The sequence below is a fragment of the Sander vitreus genome, chromosome 11, assembly GCF_031162955.1.
Source record: "Sander vitreus isolate 19-12246 chromosome 11, sanVit1, whole genome shotgun sequence".
Lineage (NCBI taxonomy): Eukaryota > Metazoa > Chordata > Actinopteri > Perciformes > Percidae > Sander > Sander vitreus.
The window spans coordinates 7,517,518-7,544,198 of NC_135865.1; the positions used below are offsets into that span (position 1 = coordinate 7,517,518).

Consider the following 26,681-nt stretch of genomic DNA (forward strand, 5'->3'; position numbering starts at 1 on the left):
CACAATGACTGAATGCATGACTATTTTAGTCATGGGTTTCATACACTTTCTATAATAAAACATCTAAAAACTAAAACCCTTTCAGATCCAGGGACCCTGAACAAAGTCAATAAAAACTGGGGGTCTGTGGTCTGATTTGTGTTAGTTTAGGAGTCCTTGACATGAAAAGGTATGGGAACCACTGGCATAGAGGACTCTCCATCCATTGTTAAGTATGGCCTATGCTATGAGTACAGTAGTAGAGTACAGTAGTAGTGTATATACACCCAAAATAGGCATTTAGCACTTTCAATGGAATACAGGAAAGAGAGCAACAATTCCACACACAAGTGAGCACACATTTAATTTAATAAAATGCAAGCTTTAGTTCAAATCATGTTAAGCAAACATCTGATAATATGTAGGCTATGTATTCAGGATTTATTCATTCATTCAAATCCATTCTGCTTGGCATACAACTTAAAAATATACACTCATTTTTTTTTTCATGCGTACAGCATTACATGAGACCAACCGCATAGCGAAGACTATAGCTCTGACAATAAAGACACTTGAGCTTCTTTACTTTGTAATAGAATGACACAACCCAAAATTTTGTTTTGAATTTTTTTTTCATAAATAAGCGGATTCATAATAGGAGGTATGATGAAAAATTCTACTGCATTAAAGTTTTGAAGAGTTTGAGGTGTGAGCAATGTTACTAACAATAGTGTCAGCTGGTAAACAAGCAAGTTTAACGATAATCCAGTTCATACAAAAAACTCTGGCAATAAAGGGGCTGCATAACTTTAATCTAGATGTTAGAATAATATTTGCGCCTATAATGCAAAAAGGTGAAACACACTAACTTTAAAAGTCTTTGCTTTGACAATATAGAGTGGTACACCAGGGGTCGACATATAGCCACGTATCTGTCATATGCCATGACTGCAAGAATAGACAGTTCATTGCAGGCATATGAGTTCATTACTAGAGCCTGAACAAGGCATCCAGAATAACCCCCAATTTCCACCAACTGCGGAATGGCTGCGGATGCGCTGCGGAGTCAATAGGTTTCCATTAAAGTCAATGTGTGTATTTCCACTGACTGCAGAACGGCTGCGTTCCAACTCCGTCCCAGCTCCGGCGATCCGCAGCCCTCTGGAGCAGATACGCAGAGCTTCTATTTTTGCCGGACACCGGAGAGCTCCGCAGCAATTCAGCACAGGGCAGATAGTGCGGGACAGGAAGTCGAGCACAGAAGCAAAATAAAAAATCCAGTTCATTTTCAAAATAAAATACACCATGCTCACAGCGGATCATATTTCCCTGCACTACACCTTGAAAACGTCATAATGGGCGGAGAGAGGCCTGAAGTCGGAATGGAAACAAACTGTTTGTGGTTTTGTGGTCTGTTTATAGAAACTACATCCTGTTATCATATCATGCATATCATGCGATCATACGTGAATTCTCGAGATCTCGTGGGTCCTAGTGACTTCAGCTGTCAGTGATGGCCGCAGCCGTTCCGCAACAAATACAGACCTGGTTGAAGGACAGCGGAGCCGACACGCAACAGAGCTGATCCGCAGCCGTTCTGCAGTTGGTGGAAATCCGCCGTAAGAGATAACATGAACAGGAGAGAGCAGATCCCAGAGAAACTTGGGGTAGAAACCTGGCATAAAGTCCATTTATACAGACAGTGCACAATAGAATATACATGGATTCATGCAGATTTCTATCCTAGATGATGGTCACAATAAGAGAAACATTTACCAGCACAATGAAACAGTAACACAGTAAATTGAGAGAGAAGACAGCAACTCGGTGGCTCTTTGTTTCATTCAAACCTGAAAGAACAAACAATATTATTATAGAGACTTTATCCATCATGATGAGAAAACTTGTGTTGTGTACCTCCATCCTTAACACAGTGACAGTTCCCTAATCTCACTGCTATTAATATATTTTCTTACTACAGCAACACAGAAACTGGAAATTCAAACCAGCTAATCAACGTTCAGAAAGAGTTTCTCTTTTCTTTTCCCAGCGTGCTGCAATCTAGTATACAAGCATTATTTTTTTAAACATTTTTATTGAATTTTTTTTGTTGTTGAAAATTGAAACTATGTATGTGTCAGTTGAATAGGTTAAAATATAAGTTTATTTATTTGTTCTATTATTGCAAGTCTTGCTTTTCTCCATGTTTTGTTATTTGTGAATGTGCAATGCATTTGCTCACTAGCAAATATGTCACTGACAAAACGCATGATTCAGCAACACTATAAAATGGCCAATTGAATTAATAGGCTATATGGTGCAAAGTCTGCTTTTGATTAATCCTATGAGATATGCAGACAAATGTGCTAAAGGCAGATAATGTGTAGACCCTTTGCACGTGACATCAGGCTCCACTTGCGCAAATTATGAACGCCATGACGGACGGCGGAAGAGCTATGCTGTAGACGGACGGCAAGCTAAACGCGTACGTTTTCGTTTGTGTTCTCACATTTACAATCTGCAGAGTAATCCTCACCAACACAAGCATGCAGAGTAACTGTACGTACACACTGCCGCCGACTTGAGCTGCAAAGAAGCTCTGGCCGCCCTGTCAAGGACGCTTGTCAAAAAGTACGGGGAAGCTGTTTGACACTTTGGCCGCTCTGACGTAGTAGCATTCTATGTTCGATCATGGAAAAAGCACAAGCAGCCACTGCACGGCCAATACATTGACACTAGAAACCTTTTATAAATTACATATATAATGACAGAATTTGTATTGGTTGTTGGTCGCAGCGGTGTCTGTTAGCAGTTAGCCGCTGAACCGCAGCAGAATGCAGCAGAGCGAGCAGCCGCCAGCTGTTGATCCATGCAGGACCACCGTGAGCAGACTGTTTAGAGACGATGTGACCGGCAGGTAACGTTAACTGGTCCCTATATGCAAATATCATAAATGATAGGGAACCCAGCAACGGCGATGATGAGCTTCTCCTCCTTTTTCTCGGAATTACTGTTTTTGTAGGAACGAAAGTTTACATCGTATGTTTCTCTGTAATCAGCCAGCACGAAGGACGTCTATATTCCAATTGGTTGCTGCTGCTTGCCGCTGAACCGCGTCATAGCTCATTACCATAAAGTTTACATAAGTTAGCCGTTCCCTTGACCATTTAACTTAACACACATACAAAAAATATCGGTTAAATTAAAGATGACATGGCACGGAAACTAGCTTCAAAAAGGCCAAAAAAACATTAAATGCGGGTCTGCGGAGCTCCTACCCCGGCTAGCTGACGATCTAGCTGCAGCTAGCTTTGGACTGCTAGCTAGCTGCTGCCCATCGCGACCGACCATGTCCTCTAAAAACATGGGTTAAGTGTTATATAAATCTTTACTTAAGTAAAGAATAGATGTTGATACAAAATAAACCCTAGATTGATGTCTTATATTTGCCATTATGAGGTACCTCCCCCCCGCTGTTACCCAGCCAGCTACAAAGAACTGGTAAGCATCCAGACTTTTAAAAGCTTTGAGATCAGCACCAGTATATGGGGATACCCCGTTTACCACATAGTGTTATAGATCGTGTGGACTGAAGTCGGGCAGACTCTGTGATTTAATGCTAAGCTCAGGGGAGGCACTGCCTGCATCATGGTTGACGCCATGATAGCCCTAAGTGGAAAAAGAGGAGAAGCCGAGAGATAAAACACGCTCTCCACAGCTGCACTGCTGCTGCAGAAGGGTGGGACGTTAACATATCATTCTGGGCCCTTATGCAGCCTACTTATCTGTGATGATGGAATTAGAGGGGGTTTGGCAACCAGGTGGATTTGATCCAGTTTTTATTCCATATTAAATACCAGATCTAACAGCGCATCATCTGCCGTCTAGTGTGGATAAGACAGAATGAGTCATGAAGAACTCAGACACATCACGCAGATAGAAACGGATGAAAGGGCACGGAGACGCCCAAGATGCCGCTGTGCAGATGTCAGCCACTCTTAACCCTCTGAGGAGGGCTGTGGATGAGGATAAGGCTCTCGTGGAGTGTGCCCGGATGCCCTAAGGGGGCTCCACTACTGCTACACAGTAGGCTTGAGTGATGGCATCACACAGCCAGTGAGTCAGACGCTGTTTTTGAAGAGACATGCCTTGGGAGTGCTCTCTGTAACGAACAAACAGCTGCCTGATATTTGCCATGCGTAAAACATACTGACAAAGCGGGTGCTGGCCAGAGTCCGTAAGACACCTCTTCATTGTTATAAGGCGGAGGAAAGAACCCTACAAGGAAAACAATTCTTGACCGAAAAGAGCTTGTTATCACTTTTGGTGTGAATGACAGATTGTGCTGTAAGGTCACTGCGCCCCCGTCCGCTCTAACAGAAACGGAGGACGGCGAGACCCACAGCACGGATAAGTCACTCACTCAAGGGACAGCATCTTGAGAGACACGACTCAAGAGGGGGACCCACCCAGAGCCCGAAGCACCGGGAGTAAATCTCTTTGTGGTGCTAGACAGCGTACGTCAAGTTTTTGTCGTCCGACTCGCTTTGCAGTGATCAAGAGATGGATATTGTGCACTATTGCAGGAGGGTCTGGCTAATACACACCGCATTCCGGCATGGGAGAAAAACGTGCTCTGGTTTATTGGCATTACTTTAAACCAATCACAATCGTCTTGGGTGGTGCTAAGCGCAGAACGAAGCCACGGTGCCTCTGCTAAATAGCCTCATGAAGGAACTTGTTTTTGTGGAACGTGTACGTTCAAAAGTTGTTTTAGTCGTGCAACAGAAAACTCAGATTGGACAGATAGTCTAGCTAGCTGTCTGGATTTACCCTGCAGAGATCTGAGGAGCAGTTAACCACAGTCCTCATCAATCCATCAGAGTTTAAAATGCCAACACAAAGAAAGCGGAAAGTTGGCAACGGAGCAATCCCGGAAGTGGATCAAAACGGTGACTCGAGTCGAATAGAGTTCAAGTCACCAAGTTTCAAGTCCACACATCTGGCGAATGCATGGATATTTGTTTAGCCTTGCTAAAAATGTTCGTGCTGGGAAGCTCAGCTGCTCTCAGAGACCCTCTGTTGTCAGAAGATGTCAAAAGTATGCTCTGTCTCTCTTCTTGCTTCCAAGCGGGCATTGCACGTCTGAAGTCACTGATACTGCCTTCAATGTTGGATGGTAAAGAAAGACGCTTTGAACAGTTGTGGTTCTAGACCATTTAACATGGCCAGGCCATGGGGGTACCAAATATATTAGGCACAAGTGTTACATACCACTAACCCTCCATAGGTTTGGTTCTACAAAAGACGATAAACGATAAACACAAGAATACTCATTCAGTGTTAACCTATGTTTTATTTATCACTACACATTAATAATATCCCCTATTTGGGGATTAAGGTGGGGTTAAAAATGTATGAACATTTTTGCCACAGTTACACCGGGAATACACCGCAGGCGTAAGTGTCGCGTATAGCAGACCAAAATAAACACATTTCAAAATACTGTAAAACAGCCAGGTTTATGGTGATTTTGGCTGTCTTGACTTCTCACAGCAAGACACGCGATCAGGTACACGGAGAGAGAGACTGACGGACATACAGAGAGAGTCTCTCTCTCTCACACACACACACACACACACACACACACACACACACACACACACACACACACAGCCACATATAGGCTACAATTACCACAGTTTTCCCCAGTCATCCTGTCTTTTTCTATCGGGGAGAGAGAGAGAGAGAGAGGGAGAGAGAGAGAGAGAGAGAGAGAGAGAGAGAGAGAGAGAAGGATCAAAATAAATAAGATATAATAAGCCTTGCTTTCTATCAAATTAGACTAAAACAAGAAATTATTTGGTCTTTATTAGACAGAAAACGAACACAGTTAGACGCTAATAAGAAACCATACACCTAAATTATGCTGTAACTAGAAACGCACATATTATTATATACATTATATATATACTATATGCAGTATGTACACCTACAAATACGACGGGACTCCTGAGCGCCTCCAGGCATGAGTGACTGAAGTTGAGGCAGAGCAGATGTGACGACGTTTTTTGACATTGCCAATACTTTTCTTCTAATAAGCACCGGTATTTAGTATCTAAATAGAGTGTAATTTGGTATAATATATTGTCTGGATAGTTTGAGTTTAATACGGCAATATGTGCATTTCTAGTTACAGCATAATGTAGGTGTATGGTTTCTTATGTGTCTGTGTTCATTTTCTATCTAATAAGGACCAAATAATTTTGATAGAAAGTAAGGCTTATTATATCTTATTTATGTACTAATTACAGGATAATTTAGGCGTTTGGCCTTTAATTAGGGTATAACTGATCGGGTACAGACGCCGGCTACAAAGCTATGTCGTATCAGTGACAGTTGGTAGTTTAGTCACCCGAGAAAAGGGGCCTTTGAGCCGGGTACAGGGCACCGCAAGCTGGACGGGGTTTGTTGTAACGCTAGCTAGCTACTCAATGTGGCTGAGAGACGGGTGTGGGTGGGGATTGCAGGGGGAATCTCTGTGACGGCGATGATGTTCGATGCCTGTTGTGCAGCAGCAGAACATCTCCCAGCTGCCCGATCTCCCCCTTAAATTTTCTGTTATCTTAACTATTTGTTTTGGTGCTTAACCCACCTGTTGGCGGGTTAATTTAGCTAGCTAACTGTAAAGACAGCTAGACGCGAAGGGGGGAGAAATTCGGCAGGGAGGAGATTTTCGGAACAAACACCGGTAGCTAACATTATGGATGGCCAATGTTGTGACTAGGATGCCTGGGTCTTATATTCTCTGTTTCCCGACGCTTCATTAAACTGCCATTAACGTCGAAGGCACCTGGCACCGGCTGGGGCTAACGGTAACTAGCTATTGCTACATGTCCCGGCTGTGTTGTCAGCTATCATCCCGAATGATGTCTCTTTGTGCCGGGGGAGTGAGGCAGGCAGACTGGAGTGTGCTAGCTGACTAAATTAGCATTAGATTAATCGTCTATCTATAGGCTAACGTTAACGTTACTAGTGAACTTAATCGTGGGTTAGCGCAGTGCTGCTTTTATCCATGGTCAAAACAATCATATTACTAATAACTTTATGAGCGTGATGAACGATGTTGTAACCCTATGATGTTATCCACCAAGCATTAGCTAGCATGAATGTTAGCTACCTGTCAACCAGCACATACATTGTAGTAAAAGCTGGATTAATATTGATATGTATCAATAAATAAGGTTTCTGTTGTATTACTGTGTTGCAAAGTGGCATGTAATTAATCACAAAATGATGCATTTTGGCAGAAAAAGCAGTGTTACCAGTATTTTTTTCTGTGACATTGTATGATTTACAATTACTCTCGGACGTAGCATCTGGGTGCCCGTGTTTTAACGGAATTAACGAGTAATTAGATAGTGAAAGGTTATATGACACCACTGACGGGCGACTAAATGAAACGTGGCGTGTTAAAATAACAGATTTCTTTGGGTTTGCCATTTGATGGAAAAATTTGGGATAGTGTAACTAAGTGTTACTAACTCAAAAAACTATATAACATAGGTATGGTCGTTTTTAGACATTTTAATGCAGAAAAGTTACATATTGTACCTTTAATGCCATTAGGAGCTCCAGGAGGAGGCAGAGGAACATATTTTTTTATTATTAATTATTATCTGATTCATGTATACTGTCAGGATATAGTGAGAGTTTGGGCAAATATGACAATAAGTATTTTTTTTTTTTTTAGCTTTAAAATAGCTTCTGAAATAAATTACCCAATCGACAAGATATGTAATATAACCATTAACTTGTGAGATAATCCAAAACATTTTTAAAACTCTCAAAGCTCATTATTTTTTAAATGTTACCCTGTTTCTTGTCACAATAACACTATCCTGGGTAACAGTAATTACAGCAGTTTTTATTTAAAAATGTACATTATCCAAAGTTCACAAAGGCATTTTTTTTCAGTGAGTCTTTCATGTCATACAATAACCCCACTTTTTGTCACACACTGTCCGTCAATCAAGAGTGTTTGAAAAATATTTGAACACCTTTGTTTAGTACAACACTAAATACAGTGGACGTGATTATGTTTTTTCAACAACAAAAAAGACTTAAATATCAAATTTAAAATACATCTCTACACATTGATTTAAATTACAGATTAAAACAAATCCATTATATCACAGTAGTCAACCTCTTTACTATGACACACATCACTATTGCAGCCAGTTTGAACTTAATGATTAAATAACTCAGTCTAGACAATTTTCAGACAACTTATAGAAACAGCACATGCTACTCTTATTTCTAAGGTCTGTCATGTTTCGAACATGATAACATCCTTGACAAACATTTTCTAATTTCTGGTAACTTCAGGCCATACACAACAGGATTCACAATGGGAGGAATCACAACAAACTCAAGTGATAAAATGACTGCTAGAAATGGATTCAGATTTTCAAGATCGATTCTGCTGAGCGCAACATCACAAAACGCAGTAATGGAATAGTTGACGAATGTAATAATGTGTGGCAGACAGTTTTGTATCACTTTGCTCCTGAACTTTGAAGAGCGTTTCCTACAAAGGAGAATAATTCGTACATAAGTATACAGGACAAAAGCCAGGGGCAGAAAGACTGTGCTTATGGACACAAACCTGCCAACAAGGTCATTGATCACAATACTGACACATGACAATTTTACAACAGGCCATGTGGCACAGAATACCTTAGGTATGGTATTGCCACACAATGGAAGTCTGGAGGACAGATAAACACAGGCTGCAATAGAAAAGGCTGGATAGACATATGCAAAGGCAACCAACTTAGAGACCATCTTGGAGGTTATTTTGATGTGGTAATGTAAAGGTTGACATACAGCAACGTAGCGATCATAAGCCATAATGCCTAAGATAGTGAGCTCATAGGATGCATAGGTGTAAATGACGTGGATCTGAAGGAAACAAGCTGACCTTGGGATCAAATGAGTATCAGACAGAAGGTCTCTCAGAAATCGGAAGAAGAAGCCGGCGGAGCCGTACAGAGAGTTAATAGAAAGACACATAACAAAAATATACATGGGCTCATGCAAGGTTTTCTCTCGTGATATCACCACTATGATGACAAGATTAGCTGAGATAATACAAGCATACAACAGGAGACACAGGACAAATGCTGGGTAGCGGTAGTTGCCTATGTTCCCAAACATGGTGAGGTTAAAATAAGGAGGATAAGTGCAGTTTTCCATTTGCCCCATAGACAGTAGCAGAGATTGTTTTATAAATAAAGACAATTTTAAAGCTGGATCTTGTCAACAGTTACAATTCATCTGCAACTCCTGCAAATTGAGGCAGTGATATTTAAAAAAGAGCTAACCAAACGAAAAAACAGAGTAATAAATTATGAGGATGAGGATTACTAGTAAACATATTTTTAATAAACAATATTCTTAATCAACACCAACTTCAAAAGTAAGTATGTTAGATTAGAATGGCTAGAGTCTCAGTTCGATTTAATGCATACATACTCCTCAATGGTCTTCATGCTGTCTGTCTGTCTGTGTGTGTGTGTGTGTGTGTGTGTGTGTGTGTGTGTGTGTGTGTGTGTGTGTGTGTGCCTGCTGTGGTTCACAGGAGCAGCTGAGAGCCTCTTTACTCGTCACACATAGTTATATCACTGCAGTCATCACTCCATGGGGAATCCAGAATGGAAACTTTGTGTGCAAAACACATTAACCCTTGTGTTGTCTTACCGCTGACCATGCAACGTGTTGTCCTCCTGGGTCAAAAATGAACACCTTTTTGACGTATTTAGTCACTTTTTTCGACGAGTTTTATTTTTTTTACTACCACTAATATATACACCACTAACACCAACTTATTGCCACTAGTTTTACACTTATTTTTGGAATTCATGATCAATAAACCTCATTTATATGAAATTCTGACTACATTTTCAGTAAAAAAATTTTTTAATTATGAATTATTTTGACTAGTTAACATCAGAGGAACATATGTTGATGGATAATCACAGACTGTCAAAGTTTAGTCACTCTTTTGAAACTTTTTCTATTTTTTTTCTCAAATGCTTTAATGCCGGCAGCTAGCAGCTAGCAGCTACTACCGCAGTACTGTTTTTTTGGGGGGGGAATAAACTTCAAGACGTGACATGACCTGTCCTCTGGAGGACATAGCCACACCACCGCCGCTCCGTGGATTGTTGTCGGGATGATTATCACAGAAGCCTGGCTGAACACACTCACTGGACGGCAGCTAGCAGCTAGCAGCTACCAGCTACCGGCAGGATCGAGACAGGGACCAGGGTAGGTGAATTTAAACAATGTCTGAGTTGAAAACGCATCTTGTTGTCACGTAAGGGCCCTGTTCATTTTAATTGCATTTTATGTCTGTTAAGAGGCACAAAGGCACTCTAAAACTTGCCCCGACAACTGCCGTTTTAGCTCGGCGGAAACTTATACACGTAGCTGCAGCTACTCCGTGTTGCCTGCACCGATTCAGGTCGGGTTTTTTTCAATCGAAAGTACACGCATATTTATAGCGATCAAGATTAACGTAAAAATTGGCCGGAATTCTCCTTTAAGCTGACTGAGGCGCTAGTGAGTATTTACAGCAGCAGGCCTACCGTACTCCTTTTGATGAAGGAACATATGTGGCCCAGTTCAACAGGGTGGCTCATTGATGTGTTTTTAATAGTTTTGGACAACAGTAGGGCTGTGTGGCACGGAGGAATACTCTATATTAGACTGTCATTACACAGACAATATGCCTACTTGCTATCAAGATCAATTTATTTGTTTTCATGGGATTTGTTGACAGTAAGAAAAATATCAGACTTACAGAAGTATTATTCTTTAGCATGGGCGATTTTAGACCCTTTTCAGGGGGGCTGAGATGAAATTGGCTTGAGCCCCCCTAAAAAATAGAATAATAAAAAACTTTTTTGTGCTTCAAGTTAGAGTTGCAACCTTGTCTGTTAGTGACAGAGGACAAACAATAACAGGTTTAAAGGTATTGAAACAGGTTTAATATCCTGTGTGTCTGTCGCCAATGCTATGCACCTGTAAGTTGTAACCCAGTCCAGGAAAGGGTTAACAGAAACATAGTTTTGGCCAATCAGAGTTGGTTGTGCCAGACTCCCGCCTTTGGCTGAGTCTCGCTCTATCCGATCTGTCTGAGGGAGAGCAAGAGTGTGTTTGTGAAGTTTAACGTTGATAGTCCCCAGAGAAGAAGTCGGTAATTTCATGGCGCAGATTAGACTACAAATTGAAACGTAAGCACCTAAAATTGCTGAATGTTCGAACGTTGTGTCAAATTGGTTATTACTGTGACTTAAAAAGTGTCAGGTTTAGTACCATCATAGTATTAATAGTGTCAAAAAACGTCTGTTGACGTTGTTGTTCAGTAGCTAGCTCAGAGATTATCAGATAATGAAATTACTGATTTAGCAGGGGGGTTAACTCTTTTGCAAGGCACTGTATCCGTGTCACATTCTCATTAGGCGCTGAGCCCCCCTAAAGGTTGGATCCTAATCGCTCCTGTTCTTTAGCAAGCAAATAATAGCGGAAACCAGTCGAGTAGGTTCTGAGATGATCTCTGATGTTTCAAATAAAAAAATACTGATAAAACTTCTCCTTGAGGCAAACCAGCTCTTTTCTTTAAGCATTATGTTGATTCAAGTCACTTCTTTGAAATCCATGAATGTGTGTTTTTGTATACCTATAGTGGTGTGCAAGGATTGTTCATCTAATAATGCAACCAGGCAAACGGTCATTAGGAAAGGTTGTTCTCTAGAAATGATTGATTAGAAAATAATTGCTTGGACCTGTAAATTTTAACAATAGCTTCTGTACACACCCGTGTTTAAATCTTTAGGTTTGTGGCTGGGTTAGCTCAGTTGGTAGAGCAGGCGCACATACATAGAGGTTTACTGTACGTAGCGGCCGCGGGTTTGACTCCAACCCGCTTCACTCCAAGCGCTTTAATGCATGTCATTCCCCCTCTCTCTCACCTTTCATGTCTTCTTCTGTCCTGTGAAAATATAGGCCTAAAAATGCCCCAAAAAATGCTCAGAGGGATCAGAAGAAAAACAGAGCACATGATGTAATGTAACACACACGCGCACGTACACACAAAGGCCATAAGTGATGTGACGTTACTGTAATGATTTGTATTAGTCCCTCAGTCCTCCTTATTGGCCACCATTGGCCTGACATCCCTAATGTATTTCTACCAGGTGTTGAAACACAGAGCGTTTTTGTGAAAGAAAATGTGAAAAGACATAAGATGTGATAAATATGCTATGTTTAATGATGTCAACACTAATGAGAGCCCATGGGATGGTAGTTTATTTTTCAAAGGCTTTAATGTAGAATAACAAAGTTGGAAATGGTCAACAGGCCATTATCTCCATTTTCCCTCGCGTGCAATTAAACACGCTTTGCTACCCTGGAGGGCAATCCTGGGTAACCAGACCAAAACAAAGAGACTTTTCAGTTTAGCAAATGGTCAGGAGAATGAAAAACAAACTTTGACAAACACACAGCCAACAATAGGTTTAGTCAGTGGTTTCACACAGATGACTGAGCTTGTGACCTCACACATTTGTAAACACAGTTTTGATGGTCTCAAACTTTCATCGCCACTTTTATTCAATGTACTTTGCACTAAAAGTGACATGATTTCTAGAGACACTGCTGGTCACTGAACTGCAGTTGTGATGAATGACATGTTAGATTTAAAACCTAGTCAAAGATCGCACCATAAATGTGTATTTATAATAATAGGAGTATTTATTTATTTAGCCTATTCCTGCTTTTTCTTTTTCTTTATAGTGAAATACTTTTTTGGTAACACTTTACAATAAGGTACACAAAAACGTAGGTAGTTAATGATTAACGATTAATGGTTAGTTAAAGCTACATTGTGTAAGAATTACTCCCATCTAGCGTTTAGATCATATATCGCAATCAACTCTCTCTCGCCACGCAGTATTACAGCTACGGTAGCCGTCATGCTTCAAAAAGGGAAGGTGTACAAAAGGCTGTCTATCAGCCGTGGTTGTTGGAGTTCATTGACGAGTTCATGGACGAGTTCATGTCGGAGAGTGGCGCGGACGCTCGCTTCACACCACGAGCGGGCACGCGCGCTACCTGACGGAAAGGAGAGAGAAAGGAAAGGAGACTGCAGCGGTCCGGAGGATAATTAACTAGTTGGGATTTGGTGTGTGTGTCCAAAGCAGCTCCAATGTTCACTCTTTTTTTCTATATGACGCCAGTCTCTTGCTCTTTTCAATATCCTTTTTCTTTTTCTGGGCGAAGAAGAAGACTCCTGTTCCTAAAATTTTGATTTTGAATACTTGTGGTCCTCCATGTTTCCTTCTTCAAATTTGCCGGGGAAGGGAAGCTAAGATACCCATTAGCAGCAGCTGTGAGTCGAAAACGCGAAAGGCGGAGCAGTATAGCCTGTATGTCTCTTACTGGCTAACATATTTCAAGATGGCGCATCATCCTGGAGCGTCTACCCAAAGGGGTAAGCTTCTCCTCGGACCGCGTAGCTCCTATGGCGCCATTTTGATGCTACCAAGCCATCACCTCCTGTTAGCATTTCATTGACTGCCATTCATTTTGACGTCATCTGAAGCGTTTAAAGACTCTATTTGTCCATTGTTTATTTCTAAAGAAACACAACAATGTATAAAAGGCTCCATTACCTTGTACCTCACGTTATGGCTCCGTAGTAGACGTTTTTGTAAAAATAGGCTAACGATTGTGTCATAACCACACGACTTACTGTCGCATAGTAGAGAAATTACCGTACAGTACAGGAGAAGCGCGCAGGCAGTTTCATCTCACATTAGCTGTTTAAGTGTAATTACTAATGTTAACTAGCATTTTAGTTAGCAATAATTAGCCCGTGCCTATTTTATTTTATTTTATTATTTTATCTCTGCAAGATTGGGAATGATTGAGATTTCTACCAGAAGACTTACAACTTTCAGACAGGTTGCTCACAGCACATTTACGTCATCTCTCTCAGTTGGAGGCTGCGCCGTACCCCAGTTCATGCAAGCACAAATGTAAAATTCCAAGCCAAAAGGAATACTTGGAATTGATGGTGGTGGTCAATATTCGTAAAAAAGTTTGTGAAGGGCAATACAGATTCTGATAATGAACAACTACAAACGTTACACACTGGGGCTTTAATGATTAGTTACTGATTTTCAGGCTGGTAGTTACTGTTTTTTGAATGAGTAATGAATAGTTAGTTAATGATTAGTAACTGATTGAATGTGATTCAAGCACTAATGATTAGTTACTGATAAACAGACTGGTAGTTACTGTTTTTTGAATGAGTAACGAATGGTTAGTTAATGATTAGTTACTGATTGAATGTGATTCAAGCACTAATGATTAGTTACTGATAAACAGACTGGTAGTTATTGTTTTTTGAATGAGTAACGAATGGTTAGTTGATGATTAGTTAATGATTGACTGTGATTCAAGCACTAATGATTAGTTACTGATAAACAGACTGACAACAGACATTAATGAGTCATTAGGAAATCTGTTAATGGGATTTATAGTAATAAAAAGAAAAGACACGATACAGGATGATTCTCATAATATATTTTAATAATGATATTCACAAAACATTTACATTGACAAACAAGGTATATTCTGTAGCATTGACATTGTTGAAGGCTTAAAAGCAATTGTATGCTGCTGCAGGGCATGCTTTAATCCTCCCTAATTAGTTAAGCATTCACTACCATTGGTACTATGACGTATCACTTTATCTCCAGGTACGCACAATGCTTAACTAATGGTGGTGAATGCTTAACTTATCATTCGTTAATGATTAACCACTCAGTATGATGCATCACTTTATTTGCAGGTATGCACAATGCTTCAGTAATGGTAAATAATGGTTAAGTAATCATTCGTTAATAAGTAGTAGATAACTAAGGATCAATCCTTCTTTGGTCTTTAACTACCACTCGACAGCGCACAAAGGGCCCTGCAGCAGCATACAATTGCTTTTAAGCCTTCAACAATGTCAGTGCTACAGAATATACCTTGTATGTCAATGTAAATGTTTTGTGAATATCATTATTTAAATATATTATGAGAATAATCCTGTATCATGTCTTTTCTTTTTATTACTATAAATCCCATGAACAAATTTCCTAATGATTCATTAATACATTAACACACACACAGTCTGTTTATCAGTAACTAATCATTAGTGCTTGAATTACAGTCAATCAGTAACTAATCATTAACTAACCATTCGTTACTCATTAATTCCTCATTTGTTAATCATTAACTACCTACTTTTTTGTGTACCTTATTGTAAAGTGTTACTTTTTTTTTAATGTTTTTTGAAACAAAAAACATTTATTCATTCAGTAGTATTTTTATTCATACATCACACACAATACAATAAGCAGGAAATAAACAGTTTATATAAAACCTATACAATACCGTCTAGAAGGTATAAAGAAGATAATTAAGAGTGAGAGTTAGTGACTAGTCTCACTTAGCCAGACCTTCCTTCAACGCGGCGCTGCGGAGGAGGGTCTGGCTAGTCCACACAGCATTCTGGGATGACAGAAAAATATGCTCTGGTTTATTGACATTTCTTTAAACCACTCACAATCTACTTGGGTGGTGCTAAGCACCGGGAAAAGCCGCGGTGCCTCTGCAAAATAGCCTCGGGAAGGAACTTGTTTTGGTGGAACGTATACATTCAAAGGTTGTTTTAGTCGTGCGAGAGAAAACTCAGATTGGACAGATAGTCTAACTAGCTGTCTGGATTTACCCTGCAGAGATCTGAGGAGCAGTTAACCATAGTCCTCAGAAATCCACAACAGAGCAATCCCGGAAGTGCAACGTCGAGGATATAGACTAGTTAATAGGCTCGTTCGAGATGAGCCAGGTCTGCGAAGAGTCGATCACCGGCGATTGCTGCCCAATGCATGCTGGTCGGATTTGTGTCCAACTTGATCCCGACTTGCTCTGACGTCATGCACAAGGCGGCCGCAGGTTTGAGAGGCAGGCAGCGCAGTTGCTTTCCACCAACTGCAAGACCCAGGCGGACCCAGGGCATGCTGGGAAATGCCTGGCTCTCAGCTGATCTAACAGCTGATTGTTTCAGAATCGACTCAACATGAAGACCTTTTACATACATTTTATTATTATTTTTGAATTGGAGGGATTTTAACTGCTATTTGTCTGATTTAAAGGCTTATTCTGTCACGATTCACTAGGACAGGAACCCAAAAGCAGACAAGGACAAGGTAAGTAGAATGGAAAAAAAGGTAAGTTTTTATTTGGTTTTGGTACGTGGAAGCAGGGGAGTCCAGCTGGTGAGGCAGTGGGTGGAATTGAGTCGGCTGACGGATTAATGCAGATCCAGTAAAAATGGTGATGCAGACGGCCAGACGGAGATGGAGAGAATCTTCCAGGTCACAAAACTGCAGACAGAGGAACAGGCAGATTAGCAACGGAAAAACGTCACAAAACAGCAGAACAAACTTTCTAACTGCTACTCTAGCAAACATACTGGTGAGTATAACTATCCAGCAGGGAATGGATGTCAGTTCACGGCTTAAATGGTGGTGAGGTGATGATCAGGACCAGGTGTGCAGATTGCAGATGAGATACAGGTGAGTGTGATTGCAGATTCTCCCGCCTTGCTTCGTCGCCAGGCAACCAGACAAGATGCGTTCAGGAACTCCCAGAAAAACACAGACTCACAGGTGAAAACAGAAACTGAGGCAGAAAATAAACTTAGGAAGCAGAATTCATGACATATTCTGTACAGAACACATGTTGTGTGGCTGATAGTTACGTTTAGAAGTCAGAGAGACTAAATCCGTTCAGATTACGGATCATCTACAGTCTGTTGTTTATTGACATTAGCAACAGATTGCATGTAGATCATTTTAACAGCTACTCTGTCATAATACTGTAGACTGAGTACAGGCTGATATATGGGTCTGATAGCATTTTATTAAATCGGACCTAACATGATTTGAGTGTGTGACTTCCTGTTCAGCCTGAAGGCTGCTGGAAACGGCAGTTAACTGTCCGACTTGACAGCGGATTTTTGTCGCCGCCGCCTGCTCTCGCCCACTTTACTGGCGAGGCGCAGTTCATCTTGGACGAGCCTATTGACTGAAAGGCACAGGCAAAGCATGATGCTTATATAAGCCTATCCTACCTTCTCATTAAAATACCCTCCAGAAGTAAAACATAACAGTAATAATGAAATAAAAATCTGCTACCGTAAAAAAATAGCTTTATAAACTATTCTTTTGAAAACCAAAAGTGAGTTACACATTCTTATATTTATGTTAGCATTGTTCTATAAATAAACCCCAAAAATAGAAGTATGTTTTCCTTTAATACATTTTTTACATAGCTTTTTTTTCTGTGAATTCACAAACATCTCTTGAATCATATTTGCGTTCATGTAATAAAAAAAAGCCTTTGCACGCAGTCTGACAGTGACTTTGTTTTAACTCTGAACATTATTTACATTATGTATAATAATATATCAATTCATTAAATGTCATGAGATTTTATAAACAATGGGTTTGTGTGATCATAGCAACTAGCTTTATTACAGTTTTTCTCAGTCGCTTTGGTGCATTTCTTAGATCAAAAGTGCAATTTTTGATACTACTTGTACAAATTCCAAATCATCTAGTCACTTGTGCACATCATTAAAGCAATTTCTTATTCCTTTGAACAAATTGGAATTGCTTTTGTACATATTGCAATTGATAATGTACAAGTGTCAGCTTTTTTCCACATTTTCAATTGCTCATGTCATGTTGATCAAAAAATATATATAGACATAGGCACATATCTGATGACATAAGGGCCACTATTGTAGACCATGTTGTCAATCATGGCCTTACAATGGCTGAGGCAGGTCGAAGGGTGATCGAATATTGGGAGATCAACCGTGTCCTCAATAGTTCAAACGTTTCGAAGAGAGAACAGGTATGTCCACCAATATACAGTGCACTGTTACTGTATATAAGCAGTATACTTCCTACAATGCTTCATATTACAATAGTCCACTTGTAGTTCACAGCATACAGAAATATACTATATACAGATACATACTGCACCTTACATGCACCCACCTGTATGTTTTACAGTAAAATGTGTGTTCGCATAGTTTTTGTCTATGTGAAATTGTGCGATGCATTACTGCATTTTTCCCCACATAGGACTGCAAGATTACCTCAAACCGGTGGCAGAGGACGCCTTTTCACACCTCGACAGGAGGAGGCTATTTGCACCATGGTCCGAGCAAACAATGCCATGAGACTCAGGGAAATACAAAGGACCATTATAGTCGACAACGATGTCTTTGAAAACATCCATACGGTTAGCATCTCAACCATCGACAGGGTGCTGCATAGAAACCAGATGAGTATGAAACAGCTGTACCGTGTACCATTCCAAAGGAATGAGGACAGAATTAAGGAGCTACGGTACCAGTATGTACAGGTAAAACGTATATCTATGTAACTACTTTACAGCAACATTTTATAGTGATACATAGTACAGTAAGCATAAACTGCACACATTTCCATTGCTGTGGAAGGAACATGCAATATAATGTACATTTTATGTCACTCTTCCCTACCAAAACAAATTCAACTGTGTGTTCTGGGATATAGCGTAAAATGGAGTTGGAATCAAGTGAACCCTCTCACAACTTTGTATACGTGGATGAGGCTGGCTATAACCTGACCAAATGCAGAAGGCGGGGTCGTACATACAGCTTGTTTCTGTAAACAACTGTTGAATTTATAGTCGTTTTAAAGATTAACCCCCACAGTTGCAAACAAAGACATGTTTATGAGCACATGCAGATAGATGTTGTAACTAAAATCTAATGTGTTTTCCACTATGTAAATACATAATATAATATAATTTATTTATGTCAATATGCAGCTGTTAAAATACAATCTGCAGAAATTCTCTGGCCATGAAAGGGTTAAGCAAGAGGCCCGGCCTCTGTTAGGCATTTCCTGATCTGCAGCTGAGTTATCAAGACCTCCGAAATCAAAGGACGCTTTCAACTAGTAAGGAACATTTTTCTCTAAACAAAAGAATCTGTTTTACCTTCATCTGTGCAGCGCTTACTTCAAAATTGTAGATGTATTTGTAGTCCCATTGCATGTGTAAAACTACTGCTTGATTTACTCTGTAACTGACTGTTTGTTTTGCATGTGTGTCACTTTAAGAAGTGGGGGAGGAGTTAAATGCTGTAGGGCAGTGTGTGTTACAAAATGGCAGCAGAAGGAAAAGAAGGTGCAAGATAAGAGAGAAGACACATAGAGGGTAAAAGAGGCTAAAAGCAAGGAAACATAACAAAGGCAAACAAGACAGGAGACTGAAAGAGAACAAAGACGAACAAAGGAGGTTGTTTTGGAGCACAGGCTCAGAGAAAGCTAAACTGGTAACAGAACAAAAAGAGAAAAAAACAGACCATCATGACACACCTGCTGTTTGAGGGGAAGGATCATGCCTCAATCTACCAAAGATATCGCTTTACACCTCCAGATGAGGTTAAGAACATTATTCTTCAATACCTAGATAAAAAGGTAGGCCATGGCTAAATACACTGTGAATATGCACTACATTCTGTTATCATAGTGCATTAATTCTGCCTATTTGATGCACAAAACAAGAGTTTATGATAGAGATGTTCCGATACCGATATCGGAGGCTTTTCCGATACTGCCTGAAATGCTTGTATCAGTATCAACAAGTCCTGGAGTTTATGCACCGATCCAATATTGCGTAATTTAGCCCCAAAGACAATCTACTTTAAAATATTAAAGGGGTGATAGAATGATTATATAGGGTATTTCACACTGTTCCTTAAGGTCTCCTAATAGGGTATGTAACATTTTTTGGGCTGAAAATTGCTCGAATGCTATTTTATGGGTCCTTAACTACCCTGTGAATATGGCCCTATTTGGAACAAGAGCTTGATGAATCATCTAGATGAGCTGCGCACTGATTGGTTTGAGCGAACTACATACACATACATTGGAGACGAGACAGCAGGTCTCATATTTCAGACACTGCAAAGTTATACATTGTTTCTCTACTATTTCATTATTAAATTCACTTCTGAGACTTTTTTTTGCGAGAAATCAACTATATAAAGCTCAAATATGGGCCGTTTTACGAAAATTGATTGCTAATTGCAAATTTGGTAAGACGTGTTGGACTTTAGGAGCTCCACACAGTCTGACTAGAAAACGGCAACCTCCATACCCAGTGAAAGTCACCGTTTCTCGGTTACTGGACTACCGGGGCTCCGCGGAGCAGGCTGGCTGCCAGATGCCGGCATAACTAGAGTATATTTACAGTTTGAATTTCGTCATGCCACTTATATAACATATACCCCAAGGTCTTATAAAGCTAACAATGGTGTCCGATTTCAATTTAATGAATTTTTGTGAACATTAGGGATTTTGTTAGCTGCTACTGTCCCTTCAATCCTATGGGTAAAGATCGTGGCTAGCTGCAGGCCCTCCATGAGGGCCTCGGCATTTTGTAGTCCAGTAACCCAGAAACGGTGACTTTGCGTGGGTATGGAGCCCTGCGGGCTTCCCTTCGTGACGGAGATCCAGCCAGCTCACAGCGAGTCTATGAAGTAGGACCCGCCGGGTGGCGAGGCAGCACCGGCCGCTGTCATGTAGCCTGCTGAGCTCCTGCTGAACTGCGACACACAGTCGGACAAAATTTGCAATTAGCCATCAATTTTCGTAAAACGGCCCATATTTGACCTCTACATAGTTGATTTCTCGCATAAAAAAGTTTCAGAAGTGAATTTTGTAATTAAATAGCGGACCTCTGGAGATCTGCATGACCTAGCTAGATTCAGAAGACTAAGCTGACCTCAGGTCAGTGGTGTAGCCTATGCAAATGTTGGGGCGTGACAAAGACTGAGGAGCATCTCGCTGCAGCCTGCGGGAAGGCGGGGCTTGACATCAAGCCCTGCCCACATCCAAGTCAGTCTTTTTTTTTTTTTTGCCTACATCACTCCCCATACACTCGAACGGACCAAGACGGTAGCGAAGCTGATATAGCCTCTTGTTTCACATTAGGTGATCGAAACGGATGTAGGCTAAACGCAAATGACATTTCCTGCAACAACAGTGAAATGTAATTGGGCCTGTGTTCTTTTTCGTTCATTTGATTTCCAATTTTGAAACGAAAAGAGTGGTTCGGAAATACCGTAAGACTGCTCCGGTGAAAGCCTTGTTTTCATGAGCCTCTGGGGCTAGCTGCTAACTAGCTCGGAAGCTAACATCTAATGGCAGGCAGGTTGCTAATTAGCTAATGCTAAAAAGTATGGAAGTACTAGTTTCCCCTGCTTTCTATCAATATTCCTCCGTATTTGTCTCTTGGTGTAGTTTGCTAACATGCTCGTAGACATGTAAATTAACTGTTAGCTAAGTCAACGGTCAACACCTTTTTATATTGTGATATTGATTTGATTTTGATATTGTGTATAACGTGAAAGCTCAGGCTGCGTTAGCTTCAGCTAAACCACAGCAGCAACTTGCACTGCCCCGTTAAAATGCAACTTCAACCCTCGGATATAACGGTAATCACGTAGCGATTTTACTGTATCTAGACCTCTGTATGTGTGTTTGACCTTTTGAAATACTTAGATTAGGTGTGTTACTGTGCAGGTAATATCCAAGGAGCATCTCGCATGATTGTGAATTCTACTGAACCAGACTGAGAGACAATTTAAAGGCTCATGGAACCCTTTGCAGATGTTTTTGATTAATTAGCTTATTAGAGTGTGACACTTTGAGCCTACAATATTGAACCTTTTCACAATATTCAAATTTTCTGAGGGTTTTCATAAACTGTAAGCCATAATCCTCAAAATTATAACAAATACAGGCTTGAAATATCTCGCTTTGCAAGTAATAAGTCTATATAATATATTAGTTTTACCTTTTATGTTGAATTACTGAAATAAATGAACTTTTGCACGATATTCAAATTTTTCGAGTTTCACCGTATGCTTCTTTGTACATTTGGTTGTAATAGACACTGAATTCTTGCTGCTAATAGGAAAGTCCTCAACGAAACAACACACCATTATACTTTTGAGGGCTAAATTAAATGAAAAATGGCTCGTTTTCCGTTTGAACACATTGTCATCAATATTAACAAGCTTTAAAATGACCCATTTTTCAAATTTGGATATCGTTTCAAAATCGGAAATGAAATGAACGAAAAAGTACACCGGCCCAATTATAGTAACTACATGAAAACTTCACAGTTGTTGCATGAAATGCCATTTGTGTTTAGCCTACATCATCAGTGTCTATCTAATGTGAAACAAGAGGCTATATCAGCTTCGCTACCAGGCTGTCTTTTCAAAAAACTTTATTATTCAAGTACAGATACATAAACACATTGAAAACATTAAATTCATACATACATACATACATGAAAAAGGGGCGCATGGAATTTACATTAAAGAGGCGTTAATTGTAAATGTTAGGAGTCCAGATGGCTTTCTTATTTGTCAGTCGTTTTAAAGTTTCAAAATAGAATTTCATGTCATTTTTAAATTGGTGAATATTCGGTTTTCTTTCAGATCATTTACATTTATGGAAATAAAAATTTCAAATAAAATTAAAAGATTCAAAATGAAAACATTTATCCAAATAATTTCCTTCATAGTAAAAAATGCCACCAGGCTGTCTTGGTCCGTTCGAGCGTATGGGGAGTGACGTAAGCAAAGAAAAATGGCTGACTTGGATGTGGCCTTCCCGCAGGCTGCAGCGAGATACACTTGCAAAGACTAGGAGTTGAGATGCTTACGTCAACTTTTAGCTTTGTTCAGATTCGCCCATTTTTAGCGGCAGTTTCAAAATGTGAGATTTGCATAGTAAAGGGGTATCAATGGGATTTTGAGCTTCTATGTATGTTCTATTTACCCACCGAACTGTCGTTATTCAACTATGACAAGGTAAAATCGGTTTTGCATTCTATCACCCCTTTAAAGTAGTTTATTTATGTCCTTTTTCCATTAAGACTTGACTGTCAAACTGGATAATGTAAGAATGTTCTGTGGCATTCATTGTTTCTGTTTGTTCATTTTTCACAAAGAGTTTAACCTGAGCCAGCCATCCAACAATAATAGCAATCCTATCACATCCATACGGGGTTAGTAGTATACAGCTGTTAAAACATAATCAAACAGATGTATTTTTTACCACGCTGGTATCGGATCGGTACTTCGTATCGGCCAATTCGCAAAAAATGGTATCGGAACATCTCTAGATTATGAAGCAAAAATCTGCATCATTCAACATATTGACAACAATTACTGCATATCTGTTCCCATCCTCAGAAGGGACAGCCACGTGTGCTGGCAGTGGATCTGGGATGTGGGACAGGTCAGAATTCCCGGCTACTGGCACCGCACTTCCAGGAAGTGGTGGGCATCGACATCAGTGAGAGTCAACTGGAGGAGGCCAGAGCTGTGCCAGGATACCCTAACATCACATACAGGTAGGAGTGTGTGAGTTGCTCTACATGTGTGGACGTAGTTTCTCTTTGAAAATAAAGATTGACGTTGAAATGCAAACGTTCCAGAAGGGTTTGGAAACAAATGATGTAAATACGATTTATTTAAAAGTGCAAAATAAGCAGTGGTGGAATGTAACTAAGTACATTTACTCAAGTCATGTACTTATTTACTTTACTTTAATTTGAGGTACTTGTACTTTACTTGAGTCTTTTCTTTTCATGCCACTTTCTTCTTCTTCACTACATTTCAGAGAAAAATATTCTACTTTTTACTCCACAAACAGCTGTAGTTACTAGTTACTTTACAAATAAGATTTTTTGCACACAAAACACATGTAGGCTAGTTTATAAAATAGGACGCTTAATTATAAATTAAACCACCCAACAACATAACGGCCTTCAAGTCCAGCTGAAATAATTAGACCATAAAACAATTTTGATCGTTTCTAAAATGTGATTTCTCTACATTGAGTACATTTACTTTTAATACTTTAAGTACATTTTCCTGATGATACTTACATAATTTTACTTTTAAATGCAGGACTTTTACTTGTAACAGAGTATTTTTACAGTGTGGTATCAGTAGGATCTGAATACTTCTTCCATCACTGGAAATCAGTGTGACCTGACTGTTGCCCCTGCAGGAAGGGGACAGCAGAGGAGCTTCCTTTTCCAGATGGTTCTGTAGACTTGCTCACAGCAGCGTCAGCAGCCCACTGGTTTGATCAGACAAGGTTCCTGGCTGAGGCAAGTCGGGTTTTAAAACCCCGGGGTTGCATGGCTCTGCTGGGCTTCAGTTACTCTAACACCAGACTTACCTACCAGGACTGTGGAGAAAGACTCAATCACGTGTATGAAGAGGTGGGTGTCTCTAGTTTCACTCCAGTCATGTTAAACCTGATCAGCAATGCAAAGCTTTTGTGAATAGCTGTATCACTAATGCAATGATTCTCATTCCCATCGCGTAAAATACGGACGCTTGGTCAGGTGCCTTTGGCGTTGTTATTAACGCTAAAAGTCTCCTTTAGCGTCATATCTAAACGTGCTTTATCTAAACGTGCTTGGTCGGTCTATTGGCGTCACTTTTGATGCAGTTAGGTTAAGGAAAGGTTGTGGGTGGGCTTACGTTTCCATGACACACGGGAAGAACGGGACGGTTGGGTTTAGGAAAAGATGAACGGGACGGTTGGGTTTAGGAAAAGAAGAATGGGACGGTTGGGTTTAGGAAAAGATGAACGGGACGGTTGGGTTTAGGAAAAGAAGAACGGAACGGTTGGGTTTGGGTAAAGAATGGGACGGTAAGGTTTAGGAAAAGAAGAATGGGATGGTTGGGTTTAGTAAATTAAGAAAGCGACGGTTTGGTTTAGGAAACGTGACACGCGGGACACGATCCCCGATCTCCTGGGTGAAAATCCTGTGTTGTTTGACCCATCCACCACCCCAACCAACCTCCCTATGCAGACTTTTGGCCTTTCATACTACTTGCTACCATAGTCGCTCTTAGTGCTATGTCATCTTCAAACCCCGTGTAGCTGCTGCTCTCCCTGGTGCGTTCTACAAACACGCTGAAGGGCGCTTTTTCCGTCACTTCAGCCACTGTCCAAACGTCCGTATTTTACGAGTTTGGAGTGAGAACGTGTTGCTGTTAACATAGAGCTAATAGAGTAGTATGTGCACTATGCTAGATTTGTGTTGGCCACATAAATATAATTACCTTTATAGGGTTTAAAGTTAAACACTTTTGGGGAAAAAAACTCAATTTCTGAGTGTGTCAAGTACATTGCTATAGTCAGGATGTGGTCATCTTAACAACATTTCTATACGTTCACTTGCAGGTGAGGCAGGTGCTGTTGCCTTACACTAATAATCAAGTAGCTGTATCTGAGAGTAAGCTGCAGGAGCTCTACTCAGCCATCCCGTTTCCCGACAAGGAGAGGTATTTACCATACACACCTACAATAAACACACCTCTGTGATAGCTTAATACAATACCATTGTCTGCTGTCCCTACGAAGTCAGATAGAGGATTAAGTTGTTATACCTTTGTTTGGCTAAGATAACACACAGAGCGCTCAGAGCTGAAATCACGTATCCTTGTTCCATAAAACAGAAACGCAGTTATTATTGCTGTCTTGAATCAATAAATGCACAGTTAAGTTATGTGAATGAAAGTGTGTTTTATTATGCCACTGTATTGTTTAATTGTCTTTATATGTAATAATAAGTCAATAAAATGGTACAACAGGATTGAACGTATTCAGGTGAACTCAACACTCTCGGTGAGGAACCTGGTGGGTTTCATTGAGTCCTGGTCCATGTTCCAAGATTACAAGAAGAAAGATCCCCAGGCTGCTGAAGACCTGCTGCTTAATACTCAGAAGAGGTCATCTAGCCACACACACACACACACACACACACACACACACACACGTCTGTTATTATAACCATCCATTTTGTACATATTAACTGTCTGAATGTTTTACTTTGAGCACTGAGCAGAATAATCAATCTGTGCACTGCTCCACAGGTTTCTGGAGGAGATGGGAGTCACGTCTCCTGACACTGAAATAGAGCAGGAAATGGAATATTTCTGTGTCCTGGCATCAAAACCACAATAATCAACAATGTGTCATTGGGGTGTGTGTTTTGAGAGAGGGTTTTTTTTTTAGTCTTAGATGACCTTAAATACTTATATTCTTTATTCTTACTAGAACTCTTTGATTTCCTTGCAATTGTCTTTTGTAATGCAGGTGCATAATTAAGCTGACGAAGACCTTTCTGCCAGACTTACAACATAATCATTAACACACCTTTTGCTCGTACGGAAGAGTGTTCAGGCCAGTTTAGATGATCTGTATTCCAGTGGTATGTTGAGATATCTGTCAATAGAGCATCTACTGTATTTTGCGTCACTTGTCTTTCATTTTGCAGTGAAACTACCTCTCAAACGGTTTCCCAATAGAACAGCTGATCCCTTACAGCCTTAAATGCACACTGAGAGGTTACATAACTGGGCATTCTTTTGAAAAATAATTACCTACCACTGTTGTTTCACAGTATGGGTGCTT

General features: G+C 40.2%; 2 protein-coding genes and 1 long non-coding RNA gene across 4 annotated transcripts; 1 reads left to right on the top strand and 2 right to left on the bottom strand.

Annotated features, from left to right (window-relative positions):
• Window positions 1–1,722: 1,722 nt before the first annotated feature.
• Window positions 1,723–9,237, bottom strand: LOC144525802 (olfactory receptor 6N2-like). The gene is made up of 2 exons (XM_078262867.1): window positions 8,304–9,237; window positions 1,723–1,820 (listed from the first exon to the last, which is right to left on the bottom strand). The coding sequence occupies exons 1-2, from the start codon at window positions 9,235–9,237 to the stop codon at window positions 1,723–1,725; spliced, it is 1,032 nt and encodes a 343-aa protein (XP_078118993.1).
• Window positions 9,238–16,312: 7,075 nt separating this feature from the next.
• Window positions 16,313–19,291, bottom strand: LOC144526074 (uncharacterized). Of its 2 annotated transcripts, XR_013502729.1 has the most exons (3): window positions 19,159–19,291; window positions 16,574–18,441; window positions 16,313–16,484 (listed from the first exon to the last, which is right to left on the bottom strand). It is a non-coding gene; the product is annotated as an uncharacterized LOC144526074 (long non-coding RNA). The 2 variants fall into 2 exon arrangements; XR_013502728.1 differs by having other exon boundaries at window positions 16,574–19,291.
• A 36-nt stretch (window positions 19,292–19,327) lies between these two features.
• On the top strand, window positions 19,328–26,515 carry LOC144526071 (putative methyltransferase DDB_G0268948). Its single transcript, XM_078263269.1, has 6 exons — window positions 19,328–19,640; window positions 23,435–23,595; window positions 24,258–24,474; window positions 25,449–25,549; window positions 25,859–25,996; window positions 26,141–26,515. Exons 1-6 carry the CDS (start codon window positions 19,530–19,532, stop codon window positions 26,229–26,231), a joined length of 819 nt encoding a protein of 272 aa, XP_078119395.1. The 5' UTR covers window positions 19,328–19,529; the 3' UTR covers window positions 26,232–26,515.
• Window positions 26,516–26,681: the final 166 nt, after the last annotated feature.